Source organism: Pagrus major, chromosome 5 (assembly GCF_040436345.1).
Source record: "Pagrus major chromosome 5, Pma_NU_1.0".
Taxonomy (NCBI): Eukaryota; Metazoa; Chordata; class Actinopteri; order Spariformes; family Sparidae; genus Pagrus; species Pagrus major.
The window spans coordinates 7622111-7647258 of record NC_133219.1 but is presented as its reverse complement, the minus strand read 5'-3'; the positions used below and the strand labels follow the sequence as shown (position 1 = coordinate 7647258).

General features: G+C 41.7%; 1 protein-coding gene across 2 annotated transcripts; it reads right to left on the bottom strand.

Annotated features, from left to right (window-relative positions):
* Positions 1-249: 249 nt before the first annotated feature.
* LOC140996039 (rapamycin-insensitive companion of mTOR-like) lies at positions 250-25079 on the bottom strand. Of its 2 annotated transcripts, none has more exons than XM_073466252.1 (37): positions 25016-25079; positions 24843-24890; positions 23068-23165; positions 20199-20263; positions 18483-18614; positions 18172-18235; positions 17570-17696; positions 16883-17052; positions 16391-16458; positions 15846-15913; positions 15652-15734; positions 14534-14621; positions 13590-13680; positions 13421-13487; positions 13194-13274; positions 12850-12950; positions 12540-12705; positions 11549-11650; positions 11416-11462; positions 11189-11324; positions 10873-11072; positions 10631-10757; positions 10197-10361; positions 9916-9992; positions 9732-9810; positions 9054-9163; positions 8881-8968; positions 8703-8795; positions 8488-8594; positions 7825-8054; positions 6446-7550; positions 4137-4444; positions 3816-4022; positions 3567-3719; positions 2275-2398; positions 2031-2169; positions 250-1933 (listed from the first exon to the last, which is right to left on the bottom strand). In XM_073466252.1, exons 1-37 carry the CDS (start codon positions 25062-25064, stop codon positions 1853-1855), a joined length of 5244 nt encoding a protein of 1747 aa, XP_073322353.1. In that variant the 5' UTR covers positions 25065-25079; the 3' UTR covers positions 250-1852. The 2 variants fall into 2 exon arrangements, with proteins under 2 accessions (XP_073322353.1, XP_073322354.1); XM_073466253.1 differs by having other exon boundaries at positions 4137-4396; positions 25016-25065.
* Positions 25080-25148: the final 69 nt, after the last annotated feature.

Here is a 25148-nt window from a genome sequence, read left to right as displayed (position 1 = left end):
AAACTCTCCCTTAGTTTTGCACAATTACTGGATGCCATATGGGATCATAATAGTTATTTGACTAACAATTGAGCCAAGATAGTCTAATATTACCATTTGACGAACTTCAGACTACAACAAATACATTAAAAAAAGTCTGTCCTGAGGGATTTATTAAGTTATGACTCTTGGAAAGTGAGAAGAAAAGGAAAATTCTGCTGCATCACTTCATCTCTTACAAATAAAAAGTATTGAAAAGAACATGAAACGTTTTGGGTATTTCAAATTTTGTTTTATTAACAATGCATCCCTTTGATAGGATTGTATGTTTCTTTAGGTCATCAATGCCCCAAAAACATACTGTACACATTATACAAGGGAAACCACGATTCAGGCAAAAAAAAAAAAAAAAGAAAAAAAATCTTTTTAAATTATAATACAGTCTCGAGGAAAAAATATAAATAACTTTTTTTTTCTTCTCTGGTTGAGCTCACTCTATGGTACAGACATATAATAAATAGATCGGATCTGACATCACTCAGCTGATCTATGAATCATCTCTCTATGAGTCCATTTGTGTAGCAGCATTATAGCAAAAACAAAAACAAGCCAATGGAAACAGAGATCCCCCGTTTCCCTGGAAACCTTTTACTAAACCTTTAGTCATCGCACTCCCTTCCTTCCTCCTCCTCCTCCTCCTCAGCCAATGACAGACAGTGATATTGCATTGTGGAAACAGATTCAGGGGTAATTATATTCCTACAATGTGATGGCAGCATGAAATGGCAACCTATTTTCTTCAACAAAAAAAAAGTTTTACAAGCAAGAAACACGTTAAGGTGACGTTACAACTTTGCCATGCTTGTTGCACATGCAGTGGAAGCGGAGCACAGAGGTAAGAAGGCATAGAGTCGGGTAGCTGCTGCAGGTTTTGGAAACATCTGTCATTTTGAAATCTTTAACGAATCACCCTATGGATAAGTCGTCCAACTTTCCACCTCCTGAGATGCTTACTTCAATGGCTGAAGGAAAATATGAAAGGGTCCTAAGCAAGTAAAGGATGGAATAAACTAGCATTGAAATACATGCTATTCTCCTCATGTACTGTGTAATGGTGGCTTATATAGTGCTTTAGAAAATACAATACTAGTGATGTTTGATTGTCTGAGATACAAGAAATAGAAAAGTAATTGGCTGTCTGTGCTGACAAGAGGCTACAGGTTGTAGGACATGGTGAAGCGAGAGAAGCGTAAGCACATATCTGGCTAGAAGAGATCGCAAGTCGGGGTGGGATATGAACCGGGAAGGCTCCAGATAAAAACAGCAGGACCCCCTCTGTAGTGTTTTGTTTCATAAGGAGAAAAGAAGAACGCAGGGGTCCGAGGAATCACTGGGTAGACACAACAACATGCCTTATTCATTTCATTACAGAAAAACACCACCTCTGGAAAGAGATAAAATGTTGAGAGAATTTCTTCTTCTTCTTTTATTTAAACATGAGTCTTTGTCTTACTGATCCAAGCCTGTCCTTAAATACTATGTTGATGTATTATTGAGTGTTGCTCAAGATTGCCAGCCCATCTGAAAACAGTATTTGGTTAAACTGCTCCCCCTTTTTCCTGTTAAAAAAAAGTCTGAGACAGCATTAGGCGTGTCGGGTTAAATTTTGTTTACAGATACCGAAGTCCTTTCCTTCTTGCTTGTGTTGGCTAGAAGACAGGCGAGCGATGACCACTTCCTCCTCCTCTTCCTTGGCAATGGTACTCTGTTTTGAGCAATAGAAAAAATCCCCATCCTTATAGCCACATCTTATATTCTATCAGTCATTATTTCCATGTTCGTAGGGTGGCAGGGGACACAAGGGGGAGGATGATCAGGATTCTGCAGGAGGGTCGACGTCCTCTTCGACAGGTTTTGGTAGCTTTGTCAGGATTGCCTCTGCTTCCTCATACATCTGAAAAAGAGCAAAGAAGAGTTTAATGCATGGGATAGTACACACAAAGATGCAGAGTTGAGGAATATGAAGGGGAAGGCATAGTGGAATGTCTTACTGGCATGAATTGCACGTCCTGGAAGAGTTCCTGTATGAAACGTCTTGAGGTCAGGCGAAACATACAGTGGGCTAAGAGGTGAGAAACCTCAGAGTACAGGCAGATGTCATCAAATGCGTAAGGAAACTTCTCCTTTATCCTGCAGGGAAAGGAGAAATGTAACAACCCTTAACAAAAGCTTTTATGGCTTGTGCAACTCAAAATGTATGTATGTATGTATTATAGGGAGGAGAGAGGTCTTTACGTCAGTAGTCCTGTTTCGTGGCCTTTGGTTCCTACAGAGGAGCTGAGGTTGATGATGAGGCGGAGCACCTCCTTCCTCAGCAAGACTCGGGAGGCAGGGCCGTCTTCTGATATCGCCTTGCCACCTAAATAACACATAAATATTTAATATTCACCACAATAACTACAATTAATTAAAGCAGTAGAGCCCGACCAAGATATTGGTTGGCTAAAATGATTAGCAATGGAGATATCAGTATGACCAATATGTAAACTTTTGTTTTACAAATTGCAGAAAAAGATGACTGACGTAATATACGATTATTAATACTCAGTGACAATTTATTTTGTCATTTGGGTTTAACTTTATTTAACTGTAAAATGTCCTGTAGTAGTGTTTTGATAACCACATTTGAGGAATCACTGCAAAAATATCTATGTTTTAATGTACATATTCTGTGTACCTGAGAATATCAGCCGTTTATATTTTTACTCCCTAATATCAGTGTCACATTGGCGCCAAAAATCCAGTATCGGTCTGGCTCTATCAAGCAGTACCACTGAAAAAAATACTAATTTGTCTCATTATGGTGGATTGATCTTGTCTGGTGGGTATTGATGACTGTGATGTAATTCAAAAACTGTCTCCAAAGACAAGTTCTGTCAAGCAGTTAAGGGGATTTGGCAAACAAGTTTACTCAAGGTGTGTTTGGCTGCTTTGTGCGTTGGATTCGTGCTTTAGTCCTTTGACTTAAGTGTAATTTTTTTTTTTTTGCAATGTCAAGCACAGAACTGGAGCTACCAGCTACTTCTTTTATACTGGAAAACAGAAATTAAAGACTGATTTTGTGTTTGTTTAATGCTGATCTTGTGGAATATTTTGACAAAGATGTTCTCTAAAGCGTTGTTTTTGGTGTTTCTCTCAGCCAACACAAAACAAAAAAAGACACTTTCCTGGTAAATAAACTTCAAATAAATAAACAGATAAAGGGGAAAGGGAAATACGCTGGGGACAAATATTATTTTGAAGTTTTAATATTTTTAATTCGTGTTTCATTTCGACATTCCAGCAATGTGGCAGTGACTGGTGAAAATATGAAACAAATTCATCTTTTGTTTTGGAACTAATCTAATATTGAAATGTTGTTTTCATGATAGAACTACAGACTCTTAGATTGTATCACATTTTACAGCACTTGTAATGAAATGATAAGAGAACAAATAAGTAATTTTACAAAAGTCGCGTGTTTGCGTGTAAAAACAAAAAAAAAAAGAGAAATTCTTTAAAGAACTCGTGGTTCATCGTGGTCTTACCTAAGACAACGTCACCAGGTGTGGGCGTGCTGCAGATTGAGCCTTGTGACACGGCAGCGTCGCTGCAGCCGGACACCCCAGAGAACTTGGACTGAGGCATCACCTCCAGACGATGGCCGCTCTGCCCTCCCCACGATGGGAACTCAACGTAGTCTGGAAGGAAAAACATCATTTGTCAACTTCTGAGTTTACAATGCGTCCACATGAATGACTGAATGTGTGTGTGAGCGTGCGTGCGTGTCGGCTCACCTGTCCGAGGGTGTGTGCTGTTGATCTGTGGCTGTGTGGGGTATCCAAGGACTATGGCTCCAACGCAATAGAGACAGTTTTCGTCAGCGTGATCCTGCAGTCCCGTTTCCTCTGAGCCCACCATGTGGTTCTGGCCGTCACCTCGGCTTGCGATCAACTCAGAGATACTGAACTGCTGCTTCAGTATTGGGAGAGCAGGACGATCACCTACAGAAGGAAAAAACACAGTAAGCAAAAACACACTCATCTGGTTCAAAACTTTTATCTTTGCACATTTTTGTGATTTAATTTTCATTTAATCAGACACGAAGTTGCAGTTACCATCTCCATCGCCAAAGAGGAAGCGTTTCCGCTCTTCAGAAGGCGGGCTGATCCTCTGCTGAAAGTAGGCAGAGTCTCTGATGTGGAAAATATCGTGGATGTCCATAGGCAGTGCTAGGCCAATGTAGTCATCATTACACCCATAGGTGGCGCTAGAGACCATGGAGCGCACTGAGGAGCAGCGGTGTAAAGTGCTTTGGTTGATGGGACTGAGTAGCTCCTCTTTATCCAGAGAGGCAAAGCTCAGAGCCTTCAGAAACCTAGGGAGGGCAAGAGGAGAGGTGCGTGAGAGGATCCGGGGGGAGAGACTGGGACAGAAAAGGAACCGGAGGAGTAAATGAAGAAGCGTTGGATAAAAACACAGAAACAGACACTTAGTGAACAGACAATGAAGAGGAACCACAAGGGGCGCTAAAGCCCAACATACTGTAGCAAGTTATCAGGGCAGCAGCTACAGGTGAACTCACAGCAGAGGACATGTGATGAGCCAGAGTGGGATATCTCTGTCTTAAAGTGATGTCAAGTACTTACTGGCACAGCTTTAAAATACACAAAAGCACCCAAGGATCAGGAGTCTAAAGCGTCACACAGAAAAAAACATCTAATACGAACTTAAAATGGAGGACAAAGTTCATATGAGAGGTTAAAAAAAATGTGTGTGTAATTGGGAAAAAAGCTGGTCAGTATGATAGCATATTTGTAATATTGGACAATACAGTGATGGAGGGATGATGTCTTTCTGCAGGCTAACACAGAAGTTAGCATCGCCCTGGTTTTTCATTGGATTTTGTATAATTGCAGAAAATAAACTTTGTGGCAAACACAAGTTTATGATACTTACCTATTTTGTTCAGATTATTTACACAAATGAACACCACTTTTATGATTTTTGAAGCATAAATGCAATCGGCAGAAGTAAAAAGCTAACATTATAATGCTATAAAAAAACTACATCGCGGTTGCATGTCTTCGATGTCACCACCACTGAGCGTCTTACTACACTATACTATACTATACATATTTTACTATAAAGTGGTGAATCTAAAGTTGTAAAGTTAGAATAGTTTGCAACTGAAATCAGTCTGTAAAGTTGGACTAGTGAGTAAATGAGTCTCCGTGTTCGGCATGATGACGTTTAATGTCCTCAACAACCTCTAGTCTCATTTAGCCACTTGCCTTTTTTAAAAGACACTTAAACTCATTTTTGTGTCCATTTTTTAATTAAAACGTGGGTTTTTTATGTCAAAGAACAAAACTCTAAAGCTTGTGTTAACCATAGACCTTTTTTAGACATCTAATCCAAATCCCATTGAAAAAACCCATCGACTTTGAGACGAGGGAACCAGAAGTGCAAAAATGCTAACGACTCTTGCTAATCATCGTTTGGCCCATTTCTTCTAGGAATAATTCTCAACATTTCCTGTTTTTAAATTGCAGATTTTCCCTGTTTTATATTGTTAAAAATGTTTTGACAAAATAACTTTCTTGACATGACATTTTGTAGTTGTCTTATTTTGTAAATAATCAATTCATAAAAACTTTTTAGACTGTTGGTCAGAAATAACAGCCAAAAATGTCATCATGGGCTCTGGGAAATTATGATGTGTATCTTTACTCTGATTATTCTCTTTCCTTTCAATCAAGAAATTAATTCACAGATTTATTGCTTCATTCTTTCCCTCATATTTTCTATAGAATGTGACTTAAATGCTGTAGAGGATTGTTATCTATCACCTAAACACTACAGCAACACACCTCTCTCTACATTTCTGCTGTTTATACCTTTAGGAAGGGTTACAACTCAACAAACAGGAGGGAACAACTAACAACTGACCAATCTACAGACTGACACTACGGGGCTGCAGGAGTCAAAGCGATGGTGAAACAACTGTGGGCACAGCGCTGGAGTATCTATTAAAGGAAAAGCAGCGAGACATTTGTCTGGATCGGTGCTAGAAACTACATTTCTACTAAGGAGGGCGCTGGGTTGGTCCACCCACCGCGGTACGAGTGTTCTGGACAGCCTGCGGTACGGATTTAAGACGGTGGGTTCTGGACAGGTACCCCTCCTATCTGATAACCTGACAGACACAGTAGAAGGTGCACAAAAAACACACTCACACCTGTCATTGTCAGGGTAGACCGAAAGCACCACCCCAGACACACAGCGGCTAGAGCTACAGTAGCATTAATGAAGACTGAGTTTTTCCTCTAAAACAAACAAATCATTCGAAAAAGAGTTAGCACATTCATGTAGACAAAATAATCCAATTCCTGTCCTATTTTCTCTGAAGCGATGGCTGACGTACCTGCGAGGCGTCAATCTGGAGTCCAGGCTGCCGGTCTTCATAGTGATGGTGTCTGTGAACAGCACGTCTTTGGCCGGTGAAGCCAGCGCTTCACTATGAGACAAAGACGGGTGTATCCTTTGCTGCTGCAGCCTCTTCAGTGTAGCGTAGCCCAGCGCGTCCCGTGGGCTGGTGTACATGAAGCTGCAGTCAGCCAGGCTCTTGATGGTGGTCACTGAGGGAGACTTGAGAGACTGAGCTCGGCGGGGCAGAGTGTGCGAGGAGCCGGGTGGTACCAGAGAGACAGTGGAGGACTTCGGTGTGGACATGTGGTTGGTCTGAGACTGAGGGGTGAGGGAGGAGAGTGTTTTGACAGTCTTGGCTGACACCACCGTGTTCAGGCTCACGCAGTCAGAGGAGTCTGGCTCATGTTCGGGGTGCTCAGGGTTTCCAACGGTCTCCCTGGAGGGGCTGGAGCTCATGGAGCTGATGCCGCTGGTTGTGGTGTCCGTGTTAAAGCTCTGACTGCGGCTTTTAAACTGCGTACCTCCCCCGCCTCCTCCACCCCCACCCACATTGCCTCCACTAGATGAGGAGCCACCGTCTCCTGCTAGACGCTCTCGGCTGCTCTGCTCCCTCTCCCGGCTGTGTTGCTCCACCGCCCCATGTCCACCCAGACCACTGAGTCCGAGGCCTGAGCCTCCTCCTCTGGCCAGCCTGCCATCCACAAGCTGCTCCTCAGAGCCCCCTCTGGTCCCCACAAAGGACGTCTCCAGGCTGACTGTGGGACTCTTCGGCATCCCTCTGCCATTAAACACAGATGTGAAGACGTCGCCCTGGTTTGGACTGTAGACAGAGGGCTCCGTCACTGTCCTGTTCCGCCTCATACTCCCCGTCTTGAGTTCAGTAGGAGTGCGAGAGCCTGATGGCGTCTTGGGGTCACTGGTGGATCGAAGCTTCTTGCTAGGGAGGGACAGGGAGTTAAGGAAGCGAGTGCGAACAAAGCGTGTGGAGGCCAAGATCGTGAAGGGGCTGCGGTCCTTGACTGGTTTGGAGTGTAGATAGAAAGGGGGATCGTCTGACTGGTCCAGAACGTCACACTTGTCATCGTCCAGGATGTACATGTCTGAGAGCACAAGGAGTGAATCAAAAACACAATAAAAGCATTACAGGGCAAATAATTGCCAGGGTTTATCAAAATACCTCATTATTATGATGGCAGAAGATCATAAATACAATTCTTAGAGTTTTTCCAACTGTTTTCAAATCAGAGCTGCAATCATTGTTTTTCAATCAATCAAAGTCAATCAAAGAAAATTAAGTGCCAACTTCAAGAAATAATGTCAAATATTTGCTGGTTCATGCAACTTAAATACGGATTTGCTGTGAGTCCTACGTACTTGGTTGAGACTCGCTCTCACTGTTGTGGCGCGAGCTGGTGGATTCAGAGTTCAGACTGAGCGTGCTCGGCACTGAGGACAGTTCAGAGGTCAGCTGTGCATCGATCTCTTCTGGAGTGACAGGCCACAGCGTCCTGCGACTGTGTCTGACTGCATCCCAACCGTACTGCTTCAGCACTTCACAGCCCTGCCGGGTCTTGGAGATCACACCCAGCACATAAACACATGTCCTGTGGATGGAAGAGAACGTCAGTAATTGTATTCAACATACAAATATGTTCTCTCAACCCATTGTAAATCTGTTGTAAAATGACCTTGGTCATTCAGAGTGATGCCTCATTCTCTCAATGATCACCTTTCCTTTTGGTTTGGTTTTCCTCTTTGTTTGGCTCCACAATAACACACATCCAATTAAAACTGCACCAACCCCTGACACACAGACTAGAGATTTATTTATTGTGTTACTATTGTCTTAGCTTTGAATAAAATACTGTTGAAATTATTTTAAATCTTGTCTCCCTCTTTGTCTAACTCATTGAGCTAACTAAGCAAGACCCTGATTCTGTGGGGCAGTTGAAGTCATACCCTCATTTCATAACAATTCTGGGTACAAAAACATATAATCTTAAGACAAGAATATAAAAAAGAAAAGAATGAGCTTACCCTCGTATTGACAGCACCTCACAGTGCTGAGCCAACGCGAGGATGTCAGGAATGACATTCTCCTCCTGCAGGAGATTCAGACCCCAGTTTGAAGAGCCAATGTTGCCCTGAGAGGAGAAACAATATCATTATAATGAGAGCCATCTCTCTGTTAATATTAATATTACAGTGACGAGTATCTGAGGTGACATGAATTGAAAGTAAGTGATACTGACCAGGGCCCAGAGAGCAGCCTTCAGCTGTTTAATGCCCTCCCAGGTGTCCAGCATCGGGGAGCGAACCGTGTAGCTGAGGTCAGGAACCACACTCTGGAGACGGAAAGAGACAGTCATGATGAAGAAAAGCTGCTGAATCTGCACAACCACAGAGCACTGACTGTAAGACAGTAGTTACCTGAGCCTCCAATAGATGACAGCCAGTCTTATCGTGGACCAGCTGACCATACAAGTGCACAGGGAGATAGACATTTGGTCTTTGTAACCTGCAGAAACAACCAGAGACATTAGGCCCACACTCTGCAGTGAATCTTGTGGTCTGTCAGGTGATGACAAACTCCACCTCCTCACCTTTGGTTGCTGCGTCGGACATAGTTGTCTCCATCAACAGGTTTGCGGTAGGTTGTAAGTGCTTCGTTCAGCTGCTCCTCTATCAGATCCACATACTTAAGGTTGTATTCCTGCAATCAAAAAGGCATTTAGGTGAGAGGGTAAAACAAAAGGCTCTATTGAAAACAAAAATCTCTTTAGTGTGTGGTCTTATAATGTTTTTAAACCAAAATTAGTGTGTATATGCAGGTTTTTTAAATGCAGGTAAACCCGCTAAAAATAGACGATTGACTCCTTTCCAGTTAGTGTCAGTGCACGAGATTGCTGTTCTGGGAGGGTTTTTGTGTCACATTCTACATCACAAAATTGCTGCAAAAAACAGGGAACAGTAGAAATCATCAGATCAAACAGCTCACCAGACAGCACCCAGAAGACACTAAACTTGTTTTGAAAAGTCTCTATCGATAATATTTATTTCCGGAGCTGATGACGGAAGTTGCTAAGAAGTGAGGCATCTTTCTATCTCTGTACCCATTCCCATTAAAGACAAAAGCCAGATGTTAGTGGGAGTTTAGGGTTTTTTTTCCAGTTTGGATGGGTTATTGTTATAACACAGCGGCTACTTGAAATTTTAAAAATATTACCATGTTGTCTACAAATATGAATGTATTTTGCTGTATGTCGAAGTCCTGATAGTACCTTCTGCCATTTATCCAGCTGTTTGCTGACATAACCCCTCTCGTTGAGGTAGGAGAACCCTTTAGGAATGGACAGGAACCTAAACAGCAGAAACAAGAGTGGATTCATGAAGGCATGTAAATGCTGCTGGACTACATCAAAGACATCATGTCTGGTAAGCAGTGCTGTTGTGGTAAACACCCACCTGAGGAGCAGCAGGAGGCCCTTGTCTCCCAGGTGGGACAGAGCTGGTTTCAGCTGGATTAGAGCGTGGAGGTTGGCCTGTGAACCAACACAACGAGTCAGACAACATGAAGGCTGTCAGACAAACACCATCAACCTAATGTAATTACCTTTCATAACATTACAATTTCTGCACTGCCTCTGTCAGCATACATGTATGGGTTTCTTCACAGATTGAGGGAGGAAATTCATTCAAGTATCTTAATCGTACAATTGAAGCATGTGCTTTTTTAAAGCAGTCACCTTGTCCTCACAGGCCTCGTCCAGTATATCCAGGGCCTCCATGGACACAGCCTTGCTGTGGTCGTGGAGCTGTGTGACCAGCAGCTCCATGCCCCAGCTGCTGAAGAACTCCACGCTCGCACGCAGCAGCACGCGGAGATGTTTGGTGGCATACAACCTGCATGTCTGCTCAGTTAGACAAGAAGCATTGTGGGAGGAAAGAGGGGACATTTAGATGTTTATGGCCTTGTAGGTGCAGGAACAATGCAGTGATTAGGATTTTGGTTAGGTTTGTGTTTTTTTGGCACTAGAGAAGAAGAGATTTAAACTTATTTTTTAACTGTCTTCCAAGTCTCTGTGACACCCAATGGTAGACTGTACTGCTTTTCCTATCACTGCTTTATGAGTGTTTTTTGGTTGTGTATGACACCCTCTTTTTGTTGCGGCTTTCTTACATCAGTAGCAGCAGTGAGGATCTTGGAGAGGATCACTCTGGCCAGACCGTCTCTACTGTAGTCCAGTGTGGATACAGCAAGCTTCAGCACGGCATCCTGGTTCTTCACAGAGCACAGATTCAGCAGGCTGCAAAGACACGCAACAAGAGTTGTTCGCAGGACCTTAAAGAAACATTTCTGAAACTCATGAAGCATTTTGGAGTTTTCCAAAGCCCATAGAATGATTTTTACTGTATACTCACCACTGAAACAGGCCACATTTCTCCAGCAGTTTGACTCCCTGTGGGTGTGCAGAGAGTGTCCCCAGGAAGAGGAAGTAGTGTTGGCTGAGTGTGGTGAGCAGGCCATTACTCTGCAGACAGCGCTCAGGCTTCAGCCCTGAGGACGAGGACAGCCATGAAACCATGTCCCTCACCAGGTCCTCCAGGTAGCCCTGACCATCCTGGTGAAGGTGAGAAGAGGAGAGAGAAAGTGACAGAGAGGAGAGGCAAGTTAGAAAATGAGAAACATGTAGAAGGGGAGTGTGTGTTTCTGTGTGTATGTGCACACTTCTCTAACCTCATCCGATTCCATGAGGAACTCAACAAACTGACAGCCGACCACAGTGAGTTGTCTGGCCTTTAAGTGATCCAGCGCCAGCCCTGCGTACAACTTACTACTGGGCTTATAAAAGTACAGCAGCCTCCGCACAAACCTGTAAAACACATCAAAAAAAAGTTTTAAAAATTTAAAACAAGATGTCAGAAAAGTATTTAAAATGTTGCAATGCTATGAACGAGTCTTACTTATGCATTTGTTCATCTTTGTTGTTCCTGAGGTTTACATTTGGCCACTGGGGGAGAAAAACAACATTTTAATATCAGACAGGAGAAACAAAACTGACATTGAGTGTGTGGTGCTACATGAGAGCAGCCTGACCTTAAGGATGGTGGCAATAAGCAACCAGTTCCACTCCAGGTTCTGCTTGTGGTTGAGAATATGACTGTCTCTCAGGTTCATCATCAGTGCTTCTTCTGTGTCCTGCACACAAATACAGAAAAGAGTGATGTAAAAAAAAGCTTTGCAATAATTGCATTCATTTTATTACTTTAAAACATCTGCTTTATGTTGTGAGAAACAGCACATCTGTCCTAAAACCAGTTAACTACAACCTCTTTGGTACATTTAGTTCAGCTTAGCACAAACACTGAAAGCAAAGGGAAACAGCTAGCCTTGCTTTGTCAAGGATGCCTCTTCTAATACTTGAAAGCTGTGTCATTCTCACATTGTATGTTGTGTGTTTAACACAGGAAGAAATAGGAAGTGGCAGAGCGTGATTAAAGAAGCAGTTAGAAAACATTAAAGCCATCTGCTGACTAACAACAGCTGGCTGCACACAGCTGGCTCTGCGCATTTTCTGAAGCTTTATTGTCATATGCAGAAATAAAGAAATGATAAATTGAAATTCTTAATGTATTATGTCTCCATCTAGAGTGTCAATTAAACTATTTAAGATATAATAGAAACATTTAGGTTGTTTTTGTAAAATAGAATAAAAGGAAGGATGGCGCTAATTAGGATAATTGATAAGAACAGTAAAAGTATAGTAATGAAATGAAAGATGAGGTGTCAATACTGCATATTTTTCATTCGTGTCTACAGTCTACAGAACATTCAGGCCACTCTTGGATGAACGGTTTGCTTTACGGTTGCTATTTATCAAAATATAACATATAAATTGGATAATTTTGAAATTGAAACAAGGTATTATCATTTGCGATGGAAGGTGACTGTTAAGTTAAACTGAACACACCCAAGACCTTTGTACTTACTGCACAGAGATGAATTTGATATCAAGCATTTCTTCCAACACGTAATCATTTAAATTACATGAATATATTGCTGAGGAATAGAGGGAAAACATATTTACCTTAATGACATAGATGTCCCTGTGGGAACGCGAGTGAGTCTCTCTGCGGTTGTGTGAAGACACAGACTTGCGGATGATGTGGTCCAGATAAAGACTGTGTGCTTTCAAACCTCTCTTCTTCTTCTCATGGAAACGCTTCAGGTTGTTCACTGCTGCACTTGCCCGACTGGAACAACAATAAACAAGTGGGGATGTTTAGAGATAAATGCAGTTTTTTTGAAGGAGTATACATCCTGTAGTTCTGCTAAAATAATGAGTTAGGACTGAAAAATATTTCTGAAGGGACAACAGCATGTCTCATTGCACTCACAGTCGTTTCTCCTGTGCGATGTCAAAGGAGGCGGCCATGTTGATGAGGGTGGGGAGGCAGTGCAGGTGGTGACTGTGGGAATGAGGAAGGATGGTGTTTGCCTAAACAAGAGAGAGGTGGGTGGGGGAAGAAGAAGAAATGCATTTAGTATGAGAATCACAATAAATCAGATGGCTTTTGTAAAGACACCAATCTTCTAGGCCCAAACCATGTTTAGTTTGCAGTGAAACAAAAGCACAGACATTTAGAGCTAGCTTCTTCTTTAGTGTGCTAGACTTAAGGGTGCCAAACAATGCTCAAAATAAATAAACGAGTCAGAGATGCTTTCCGCATTTTAATATTACCATGTGTAGAAGTTCTCCCAGGAGGATGGTGGCTCTGACGGCAAGCTGATCATCACTACTGGTCACAACTTCAACAAGACCCTAAAGTTACAAAGAGGATATGGTTGAATAGCAACATTCCCAACCTAAAACTGCTGTGACCAAATGTTTGGAGTAAAAGTGTAACAGAATACAATCAGAAAAGCCATGAAGTCTTTTTCTATAAACCAGCCTTATGATCAGCTCACCTCTAACAGCCCACTGGTGATGAAGGCAGACAGAACAAATGCCAGGTAGTTGTCCATAAGATCAGGCCTAATGACGCAAACAGAAAACAATCATTTCATGGCTCATTTAAACACTGAACTGTTAAATTTTGTTCCATTTGTTCCATTTCTATTCTCTTGTATCATCTACCTTGAGCGAGCCCGATGGGGAAGGACGACTTTGGCCTCAGCAGCAACAAACCCATCGGACAGTCTCCAGCTGTCCTGGAACCTGGCGGGGTCTGAGGAAGACCAGAGCAAAGATGAGCTTTTTCATGTATAAATTTCATTTATAAAACGCTGACATTCAAATTCTGTCTAATCCATGTCTAATCACTCTGTTTAAACCTGCTACTTCTGCACACTTGCAGATAAGGAATAGGCTTTTCTAATATTAGTTGTATTTAACCATGTGAGGAATTAGATTTCAGTGGTGTGGGCGTAGGATTGTTTCTGTCTCATGTGATACAAACATTTCCAATAACTCCAGAGTGTTGTTAAGTCCTGAAGTCAAAATGTACTGAAGAGAGACAGATGTAATCCCTTCCAAAATTCACAACATATTTTTATCTAACAAAGAATTCAGCTTAAATCCATATTTGTCTGCATTCAGCACCTGTATTATCAGGGTGGTCTAGCGGGAATATAACAGCATCATAAATAGTATTTATATGACCACAATAACAAAGAATCTACTCAGGTTCTAACTCTGTTATATCATATTACTTCAGTTGTTAATAAATATAAACAAATAAGTTTATGCATCTGCATTCAATCATTGATCCACTTAATCAGATGATTCACTTTTTTCAAACTGAGACTGTTTTTCAAGGATTTTATATATTTTAAGGGAGATGACATGATAAAATATGAGGACAGATTTTCAAACCTTCATTCAAAACTCTGCACAGCCCTTAGCATTTTAGTGTAAGACTTTTGAGTATGGTCTTTGTCATGAACACAGAGCCATTCAGCCTGAGTGCATTTGCAGATTAAGTACAGTATGTAAAAAAACAAACAAACCACAAATTACTTGTTACCAAGATAGTGGGAGGAAGTATAAAAGTTTGAAGATAAAAAAGATGTTTTACTCACCAACACTTAAAAGAGCTTCCGTGAAGTCTTGAGTTACAATGGGCACAGGGAGCCTGAAGATCTCATATAACACCTCCAACAAGCCTTTCTGCAGGGCAAATCACATTAGAGCGATCAGATACAACACAAGCTGCATTTGCCAGCACTCAAAGAGCACTTCTAATATCTCAGTGTCCCTTTTATGTAGCATCATACTCAAATTACTTGAAAGTAGCCTTGTTTTTCTGATAATATCAGAGTGATAATATTGATCTCTCTGTGCCACAGCTGCCTTTTAGTAGATCTCTCTCTGTGCTCTGATAGTGACTCCAACCAGACAAGAACTCCATGTTATTAAAAAACAGGTCAATATGGCTCATGTCATCACCAGTAGTATGTGTAGTGGAGTAATTCAGGTCATAGAAGTTAGAGATGCACCACCTTCTTTCAGTTCCAATCTGACCCCCGAGTTTGGATATCTTCCCGATACTGATACCAGAGCCCTTTTTTCTTGAATATTATTATTATCATTACAACTGTTATTATTGTTGTTGTTCTTGATGGTAGATGTGTATGGTAACATGAGGGTGCAGTAAATCACACAGCTCTTCTTATAAAAAGCAGTGGTGGGAAGTAACAAAGTAAAAATACTTCATTACTGTACTTAAGTAGATTTTTCAGGTATCTGTATTTTTACTTGCTACATTTTAACATAAATATCTGTACTTTCTCCTCCTTACATTTTCAAAACAGGCTCGTTACTTAGTGCTTTTATTTTGCATCATTGCATGACATGGCAACTCCTTTTATGTTTTTGGAAAACTTGAACAAATCAAGTGCACAGCAATGCATTATCGACTACTAGAAAATAGATTTAAATACATGAGTTCAAGCGTAATAACACAATTTCAAAGAGACTATGGAATCTGGATCAGTACATGCATTGGTGACATCAGTCAGATTTGTGAAGTGAATTACATCAGTGTACAAATGTTGCTGTTGCTCAGATTGCTCCAAACTCGAGGAGAAATTAGTGCTAACATAACACTCGGGCTGTAAAATGAAGCTCATGGGATAAATAAACTTTATTATTTCTGCAGAGAAATTTGTTTGTATGCTGCATGCGCTTCCATACTCACCCTAACTTCCATATTTGGTATGCAAAGTAAACCAATTAAAGACTGGATCCCAGAATTTCCAGCCTTGCATAGGTTGATAATCCCTGAGTAAAGAGAAAGACATTTAAGTTACATTCTACAGTAAAGCACATGTTATAGAAAACAAAGTATTTACACTTAAATAAGTCAATGTATTACTACATCAAAGTCCTTACCAGACCAGGAGCGAAAGGCTGCAACTATGGCCATTCTACTCGACAAGAAACGGGACTCTCTGTCCTCCCTGTGGACGTGACAAAACACACACGCACATATTAAAAACAGGACACTATGTTCCATACACACAGCATCATTATGTTCTCTCTTTCATAGAGCGTTTAAAGTCGTTCACAAAGGATCAAAGGGAGTCGAGGAGAATCAATAATAGATCTTTTAATATAAAAGCAAATCTTTTACAGTGACTGAAAGGATTATCGTGACTTCTGCTGCTACATATCCTCAGGCAAGTCATGCTGGAGTCAAACCCTGATTACAAGGGTCAGATCACAAAAAATGATACAAACACTCCACTTTCTTACGCATGGTGTTACCATTATAGGAACACAGCAAATGGTAAACACAGGGAAATGTCAGAACACTATCTTTTTGTTTCTGCTGTAACAGCGACACTCTTCATACCACCACACACACACACACACACACACACACACACACACACACACACACACACACACACACACACACACACACACACACTCACTTGAGTTGCCCTTCAGCCGTGTCTGCATTGTGCCGGTAGTGAAAATCTGTGAAAGGCGCGAGGATTTGCTGCAGGATCGAACACACACCAAAGGAGGATGAGAAGAAAACACAACAGACATTAAGACTCTTCATTGCTTCTTGAAAATTAATTGTTAAATATTCCCATGCAACTTCCTGCAGTAATAATTAAACTGCTTTAGATCTCATATGACACCCATGTGGATATTATGACTGTGGTGATGAGATGTTTCTGTCCCAGGTGTCTGTTTACAGACAATGAGGCTTCATAGAAACGCTGTAACTGATTACTGTAAGCTCCATGGGAAAGAGAGGGGCAACCTGCGGCTACTAATCCTGACTGGAATGACTCCCAGCACAGTGGCTCATTTATAAACTTCCCCTGTATTCATATCTGTGTGTGTGTGTGTGTGTGTGTGTCTGTGTGTGTGTGTGTGTGTGTGTGTGTGTGTGTGTGTGTCTGTGTCTGTACCTCAAGTTCCACGTCAACACGCACGTACTGACGGGTACGTGGGTGATTGAGTAGATGGAGGACGGTGGTGATCAGAGCTTCGTTGATGCGGCTCAGCTGACAGTCAATCACACTCTTCAGGATGGTGCTGAGGCCTCCCCTTTTAGCCACAACTTCTGGGTTCTTCAGGGCTATAGAGGCAGCAAGTCAGTGACAGAGTAATATTAGAGGCTTTTTTTTCCCATAACAAACTGGGTATTTTACAAGGTATTCCTGTCCTCTATCGTTGCACCTTCCTAAGGACTCCTCACAAAGCCACTGTGGGCACAGAATTAGTGGTTCTTTTATAGTCCTGTCCAAAAACTTTGACCATTGGATGACTGTGAGCAATTGCAACTAGTTGGCCCTTACAGCACACATCACTGATAAAGAACACAATCTACAATCTGCAGTAACTGTGAGTTAAACAGTTGAGCGACACTATGCACATGTGCTGATCATTTTCTGGATTTACTTATTCAATCAAAGACAAGATAACTACACCCGATTTTACATTTAAATATCCACTATTACAGGCTTCAGTGTTAAGAAGAAAAAAGCAGTTATCACAGCAAACCGCGCAGCTGATAAGTTATTTTAATCGATCGGCAGCCCTAGTTCTTTCACATCTCTGTTGTGCATCTTCATCTCAAAAGACTAAGTGCTCACCTAGCTCACACACGATGGCGATGGCTGCGCGGACCATGCGGTCTCTCTCCTGTAGTCCATCAGTGCCCACAGCAATTAGAGAGTTTGCAATAGAGGTGGGGAACAGCATCGCGTTGACGGTGATAATCTAGAGAGGGAGGGAGAGGAGGAAAAATGAGTCATCAAACAATCGGGACAAACAGAAGCAGAAAAATAACTACCATGTTTATTATTTAGAAAAAGAAGTAACTGATAAATTCTGAAGGTCACATATCACAGAATTTACGATCCAAAACGAGTAGATGTCATGGAATGAAAACAGGGGTTGAATTTCAGCCTGGATGGCCAGTAGTACGTTCCTGAAACCAGACCCTGACTCTATGTGCGTGTGCACGAGTGTGAGTGCGTATGTGTGAAGAGTTTACAGTAAACTACAGAAAGAGCTATAAATAGCCGTGCCTGCAGACTTGTGCATACTGTCCTGACCCTGCTGCTAACCCAGTGATCTTTCCGGTGGCAACTTTGCAGCCAATACATTTCAATAGCAATACAACAGTGGCTGAATCAACTAGAGTAAGAATGGCTGAGGAGATACAGAATTTAAAAAAGAAATAATATCGTACCTTTCTGACTAGTCTCAGAGCCTGAGTCCTCTCCCCCTCATTGCTCTGCTGGATGTCAATGCATCTAAACAAGCACACAAAAATAATTAGTCATGCCCATATCTTTTTACCACAGTCAGCCAGTAAAAGAAAAATAAATGTGTCAGCAGGAGAAAAACAAGTGTGACTGGAGCAGAACATTTAAAAGGAAATGGCAAAGCGTTGAAAGAATTAAGTGACTTCCCATAAAAAGGAATATTCTTAGACAGACAAAATGAAAAGTCAGCCTGACAGCACTCCGCTCGACTGATGTGGTCAAAGCAGGATCTCACCTGGCTACCAAATAGTCCACCTGTAGCCTGAGGACCTTCTGCAGCACAACGGTGTCTCTAATGAGGTAGCGGAGAGACCGCAACCCTGCAGCCCGCACTTCCTTAGCCTCATTCAGTAGAGCTAGTCGCAGACTGGGGGTTAAAAATCAAACATTTAGATGAGCCCAAAATTGCAAAATGGACAAGACAAAAGATTTCATAAACCTAACAAACCATTGTCAGTGTTCCCTCCGTAACTGTTTTGTAGCAACGTATGGGAAAGCAGTGATTTTAAGTATTTGTTCCACATCCATCCTTGTTGGTCTTAATTTTGGCTTTTTTTCTATAAGCGCTTGTAGGACTAATGTTGTTTAATTTGGTTACTTGATTGTGATGAAAAGGAATACATTTAGTTGCTAGGCCAATAATGCTCAGACTGCAGTGTTCCACCACTCCTGAATTAATGTAGGGCTGATGAGTAATATTTTTCACGGTTGATACTTTCTTGATTAATCAATTATGTGTCTGGTTTACAAAATGTCAGAAAATAGTGAAAAATGTTGATCAGTGTTTTCTAAAGTCCAAGATGACGTCCTCAAATGTCTTGCTTTAGCCTCTACCCAAACATATTAAGTTTAATGTCATAGAGGAGGAAAGAAACTAGAAAATTTTGACATTTAGAGAGAATTTTTTTAATTGAAAAATTACTAAATTAATCATTAATCAATTATTAAAATAGTCAGTGATTAATTTAACAGTTAGCAACAAAATTAACTAGTGCTGTCAGTTAAACGAGTTATTAACGGTGTTAACGCAAACCCATTTTAACAGAGTCAATTTTTTTATCGCAAGATTAACGTTCTTTTTGGCCTAGCAAACTGTGTAGTTTTTTTCACATGCTGTTGCAACAACTAGTAATGTTAGAAAAACTACAACACCACACCGGATCTAGCTAGACCGGAAGCAAAATAACAGGCACGCCGTTTGGGCTTGCGAGCCGGCCAAAGAGTAGTAGGCACGTTACGTTTTGAGTGGATGGCGAGCGCGAGACGCCGAAATGGATGCCAATAAGATTCTGAATGGAAAGTTTACTTTGAAACAGTTGCCAAATGGTTCCATTGACAAGACCAAAGTGATCTGTGTCTTTTGTCGTTGCGAACTGAGCTATTATCCTAGCACGTCCAGCCTGAAATACCACTTGATGGCAAAGCACACAGCTGATGCGAATTCTCCGCCCCCTCGTCATAGCCAGGCGAATCTGACGCTCTGATCACTCTGATGGTGAATGAACTGCTATGTTCAAAGCAAACTTGAGAAAACGAAAGTATTAAGCCATGGTTTAACTGCACTATAGGCTGAGTCCTAGTTTACCTGGCATGTGCACTTTATAATTTTATTTTGTATCGCCCTGTTTGCCAATGTTGTTTTTCAATAAAAAAAAAAAAAATTGCATAAAGCAAGCCAATCCACTTTTCCATGTTGATAAGAGCATTAAAATGAGAAAAAATAATGGGACAAAAAGAAATCAAGGGACATTTAGAATAGATACAAATATGCGATTAATTGTGAGTTAACTATGACATTAATGCGATTAATCATGATTAAATATTTTAATTGTTTGACAGCACTAAAATGAACTAATCATTTCAGCTCTGAAGCTAATTAATATGAAATAGCGCACATGTTGAAAGAAAAGAACACGCTGTACAATCTTTACTGGCAGCTGACAACACTTACCAAATGATGATTTCCTCGTACGTAAACCCAAAGTTTTCCTCACGGTGGCTTACGCTGCATAGCAGCTGCAACACAGAGAAAAGACAAAAAATAAATGACTTGGTTGATACAAGGAATGCATTAACATGGCTTTGGACAAGGACAGAAGTAAGCCCAGCACAGGCATTCTGACAGAACTAGGGCCCCTCGAGATGTTTATAAGGGAATTCAGTAACTCCAAAATTGCCTCCTCCTTCTCCTGGGAGTCTCTGTTTAGAGTTTGAGTCAAAAGCAACAATACAGGTGACTGTCCAAACTGACAAACAACACTTTCCAAAGTGGGTGCTGCAGGAGCAATGCAGGTGTGTTTGTTGTATTTTTCCACTTGTCTGTTATATGCTGACTTGTTTGGAGTAGGTTCACTGGTGGTAGATGGAGGTTATAATTACAAAAGAGTTGGGGGCAACGCATTCACAGGTCCAGCAGTGGGTGTTGCCGTGTGTCACCTCCAGCATTTGTTGTTTATGAAGGCATGCGCTTGTATGAATATGTGTTGGATGTATGAAAAGAGAGGGTGATAATAACAGGAAGAAAGCAATAGGTATTTTTGACTGTTTGCTTCTGTTTTCTGTGCCCTACCATGCTTGGCAAAGAAACCTGTTCTGAGCATGAATTGCCACTTTTAGCAGTTCCCTCACCACAGGTCCTCCATCATTAGCAAAGGCCCACACACAGCTGCTGTATACAAGATTAAAATTGTATATACATAGAGGCAGTTCATTATAAAAACAATAAGTCTTCAGCGACAGTCGATGTCAACTGGCAGGCCAACTGTAACAACAGCATCGTCTGAAAGTCATTACATGCACAAAGGAATGAACTCCTTGGGCTAAGGATGCTGCCATTTTGTTGCTGCCACCTTTCTTATAGGCACCCTGAGGGACCTGCACGGTACCAGCAAGTGAGTGCTGCTCCATCACAGCAGTTCAGTCTACCTTTTTCTATCCTGATGCAGCACCAGCAGGGGAGTGGGTGAGAGAAAGGTAGAGAAGGCGCTTCCAGAGAAAGATAGTTGATTGTTGAGTCTCATTCCCAGGTTGTCAAATACCGAAGCTTTTTTTATTTGGCCCGGAATTCTGAACCAAAGCGTCAGTATTTGATGACATGGGAATGAGACTCAACAATCAACTATCCCTCACCAGAGAGGAGAAGGTCTATCTCTGTTGGAATAGTTTATAGTTTCTGTAATGTTGTCAGACACTAACAACCTCAGCCTGTGAGCAGTAAAAAAAACAAGCACTTTAGCGGACATAACTTTGAAGGTTGGAGACAGAATCATGTTGCAGCCATTGGAGCCTTATTGTGGCTGCCAGCTGAGGCGATCTACTGGACCAATTCCAAAACTCTCAGTAGGTATGAATCATCTACACACCAAAACATGTAAATATAGGGCCGAGGTTTTAAAAGTACCGACATTTCCAGCTAAAACTGGACGTGAACCTCCTCTCTCCATCATCATACACTGCAGAGCAGAGCAGGAGGAGAGATGAAGCAGGACGGGATGCATGAACATAGTGAGTAGGGGGTGTTAAACCAGCTGTGATGTCAGAGCCTAAGCAGGCAGGAGGAGGAGAGAAGAGACGGGGAGAGGGGCATGTGACACTCTCCGGAGGGGGGGATTAGGTCACCCTCACTGTCCTGGAACCCTTATAAGGAATCAGAGGCATGGTGCTCCAACAGACGTACACACACACACACACACACACACACGTCATGGCTACTACCCTCCTGTTAGTTGTAAACAAGAGTTAGGTGTACAGACTACAGTCCTACACTCAGCCTTCAGCCTGCTTCAGTGCCAGCTGCACAAGGCCAACACTCATTGGGTGCACGGCCACCAACGATGGGTCAAAACATGTCCATGACAGTCAGACATGATTTAAAGCAGCAGGTTGATAGCAGAAATCACCAATGTGAATACATAATGTTTCTGGAGACTATGCATGTATGTGTCGGATGGAAGAAAAACACCCTGGAGAGGTCACTAGTCGATCAGGGCTGTATTCACTCTAAGAACAACAATAAAACGTCAAACCACTGTTTACATGTGAAAATAACTTCCATCTGCACTTGTTTTCATAACAACTAAATCTCTAAATCTTCCTCCTTTTTTCATTTGCAAACAATAAATCTGAGCATCCCAGCCGTCAGCTGCTGATAAGTGGGATAAACACAGCCCAGTAATTTAGCTTTGAAACCTCTTTTCTGATGCTTCTTACTTTTGCTGATGATCTTTTTTATGTTTCGGTTTACCTGAATACTATTTAGTTGCTTTCATGAGAAATGTGGATGTACATCGCACAGTATGCACTCGAAAATCTTTATAGCTTACCATCCATGCATGAAAGGCTCACATTTAAACAGACAAATAGAATAAAGTTGGGATTTTATAAATGAGTATCTGAGGCTCATTACAACAATAACCAGACAATCTCAGGTTTCAGAGTGCTGCTCTTGATGAACATTAGGTCAGAGTGCTTTTGCATCCCTAGAGCTCCTGTTACATTCACTGTCAGCGTCACAATGACAGGCACAGCTAGGCCTGCTGGCAGCAACACCCAAGAGAGGAGGATCAAGGAGAGGTCGGTGGTGACACTACAGAGGAAGGGGAGCACGACAGTCAATCTTCACGGGAACTCTGAACAGTGAGTCAACCTTCTTGAAAGCTTAGAAATGCTGATCGTACCCACAGTTTCATCAAGGTCTTCATGGTGGTTTAGGGAGATAACAACTCAGCAACTTTGGCACTTTCACTGATTCAAGGTGTTGTCAATGTTGCCTAAAATAACAAATAAATCACTGGGAGGAAAAAATAACTTGACAGCATTACCTTTATGAAGTTGTTCAGGTGGCCCAATTTTCGCATGTTACTGACTCCGTGCGGTTTGGCCACATTTTGAAGGATTTCACGAAAGTTTTCTGACGGTTCTGCAGAACAAGGAAAAAGGAAATACAATGTATCTAAGAAAAGCATGAAGCGATATTGTCACAATATCAGTCGATGAACCGTAATTGAGATGTTGCAGGAAGGAAGATGGTTAAGCTGGTCAAACTAATTTGGTGTGTACAGGCAAAACAAGGTCTAGACAGTAAAAGCAAGACTTGAGCAGGGAAGTGTTTTTTTGTTTTCAGTTCCTTTCAACTATTAGGTGCCTACCGTGATATTCTTCACATAAGACAGATGCTTTTTAAAACCGTATTCTCTTGGCAAAAAGCAGTGCCTTAACAGTGGTTTAGTTTGCATGCTAACCAGATACTGCATTTAAACAAAAAGATAAATGCTGCAGAAACTATGAATACACCGGCTTAATGCATTATGTTCAAAATGTTCTTCTCAGTGGCAAAGTTTACCGGAGGACGAGCAAGATATAGTTTCATTTCGTCAAAACAATGCACGCATGAAAAGACAATTAAGAGCTTCATAATATTGGACTTTTGCAAACAGCTTTGCAATCACCAAATTAATTCAAAATATGCAAATGTTATTTTATCCATAAGAGAAAAACACTAAAACAACGTGGTAGGACCGTTAATCTTAAGAGTAAGATGTCATGTTGCAGACTTACATGTCATATATAATCAGAGGTCCATCAGTGACAGTGATGGGTATTTATCTGTACCTGCAGTCTCTTGCAAATGGACCAGGAGTGGACTAGTCTGAGCATGTGTCCCATCATGCAAGAATGTGTATGCAATAAAAACAGCTGGCATAGACTTTGCATACGAATTTTATGCTTCATGATCTTGAACTCTTGGGCACAAACACGGTTTAGTGTTCAGATCTAGGATTGTACAAAACTCTTATGACACAGCACCATAATGTAATGGAGCTGTACATGCTGACCTGGAACGAAACACTGAGGTAGACCAATATCTTACACGGTATATTCATATTTTGTAAATCCATGATGAAACAGCTCGCAGTTTAAGTGTACCCCATCTCTTATCATGACAAAGGAGCGAAAATGCGCGATGACCTTTTGTGCTGCATTCATCTGCCATTTCAGGTGCAAAATGTGCCATAGTTTACATGGTAGGAAAAACTCAAACCGGCGCCTGAGTGCTAAAAACACAGAGAATCGCTGATCCATGCAAACAAACTGGTATGCTGAGCTGCTTCTGGGGGAGTAAATCTGAGCAGACTGTGCAACTGTTTATCAGTATGCCACTGGAAAAACCACCCTGCGCACCCTGTGCTGTATAAATGCTACTCAGCTAACAGCCTTGAAACCCAATTTCTCATACAGCCAGCGATGACCAATGCATGACTACATCACTTATGGTTGGTTGGCTAAATAACAGGCTATCTTGCCCACTCACACCAATCACAACAACAGAGCGTCGTCATGGCTGGTTAGCCGTGGCAGCTAGCTAACGCTAACTCAGCTAGTTAGTTAGCTCGCAACCGCCTGTTATTATGATATCGCTAGCAATGTTATTAGACGAAACAGAAAGGGAAAACTGACTAAATGACAGCAGCAATGACAGGACAAGTGCACAGACTAAATGAGTTTTCACTTCACAGGGCTAGTGTTTGCAGAAAAGCTCCTCATCCATTTTGAACAATAATCGCTTTCAGGGTGATGTGATGAAGCCTCTGCTTACCTCTGGTCAGATCCAGCGGTACGTTCTCTTCCCCGCTGTCATTCCGACCTGTCAAAAACACACATAGCGGACATGTTGAGGGATCCAACCAGGGTCATCACGTGCCTGAGAAATTCTATTTTTGCAATATCCCACAATTACAGATATCACTGAATCGAGTTTTTCACGCTCACCTCGCATCCGAAGACTCCGGATAGGACGGCCGCGGAAGCTGGCCGCCATGTTTCCAGGAACATACACAACACCGGAAACTTCGCGGCTTCTCGCGAGAATACAGACAACAGGGGTTGTCGCGACATAGCTGCA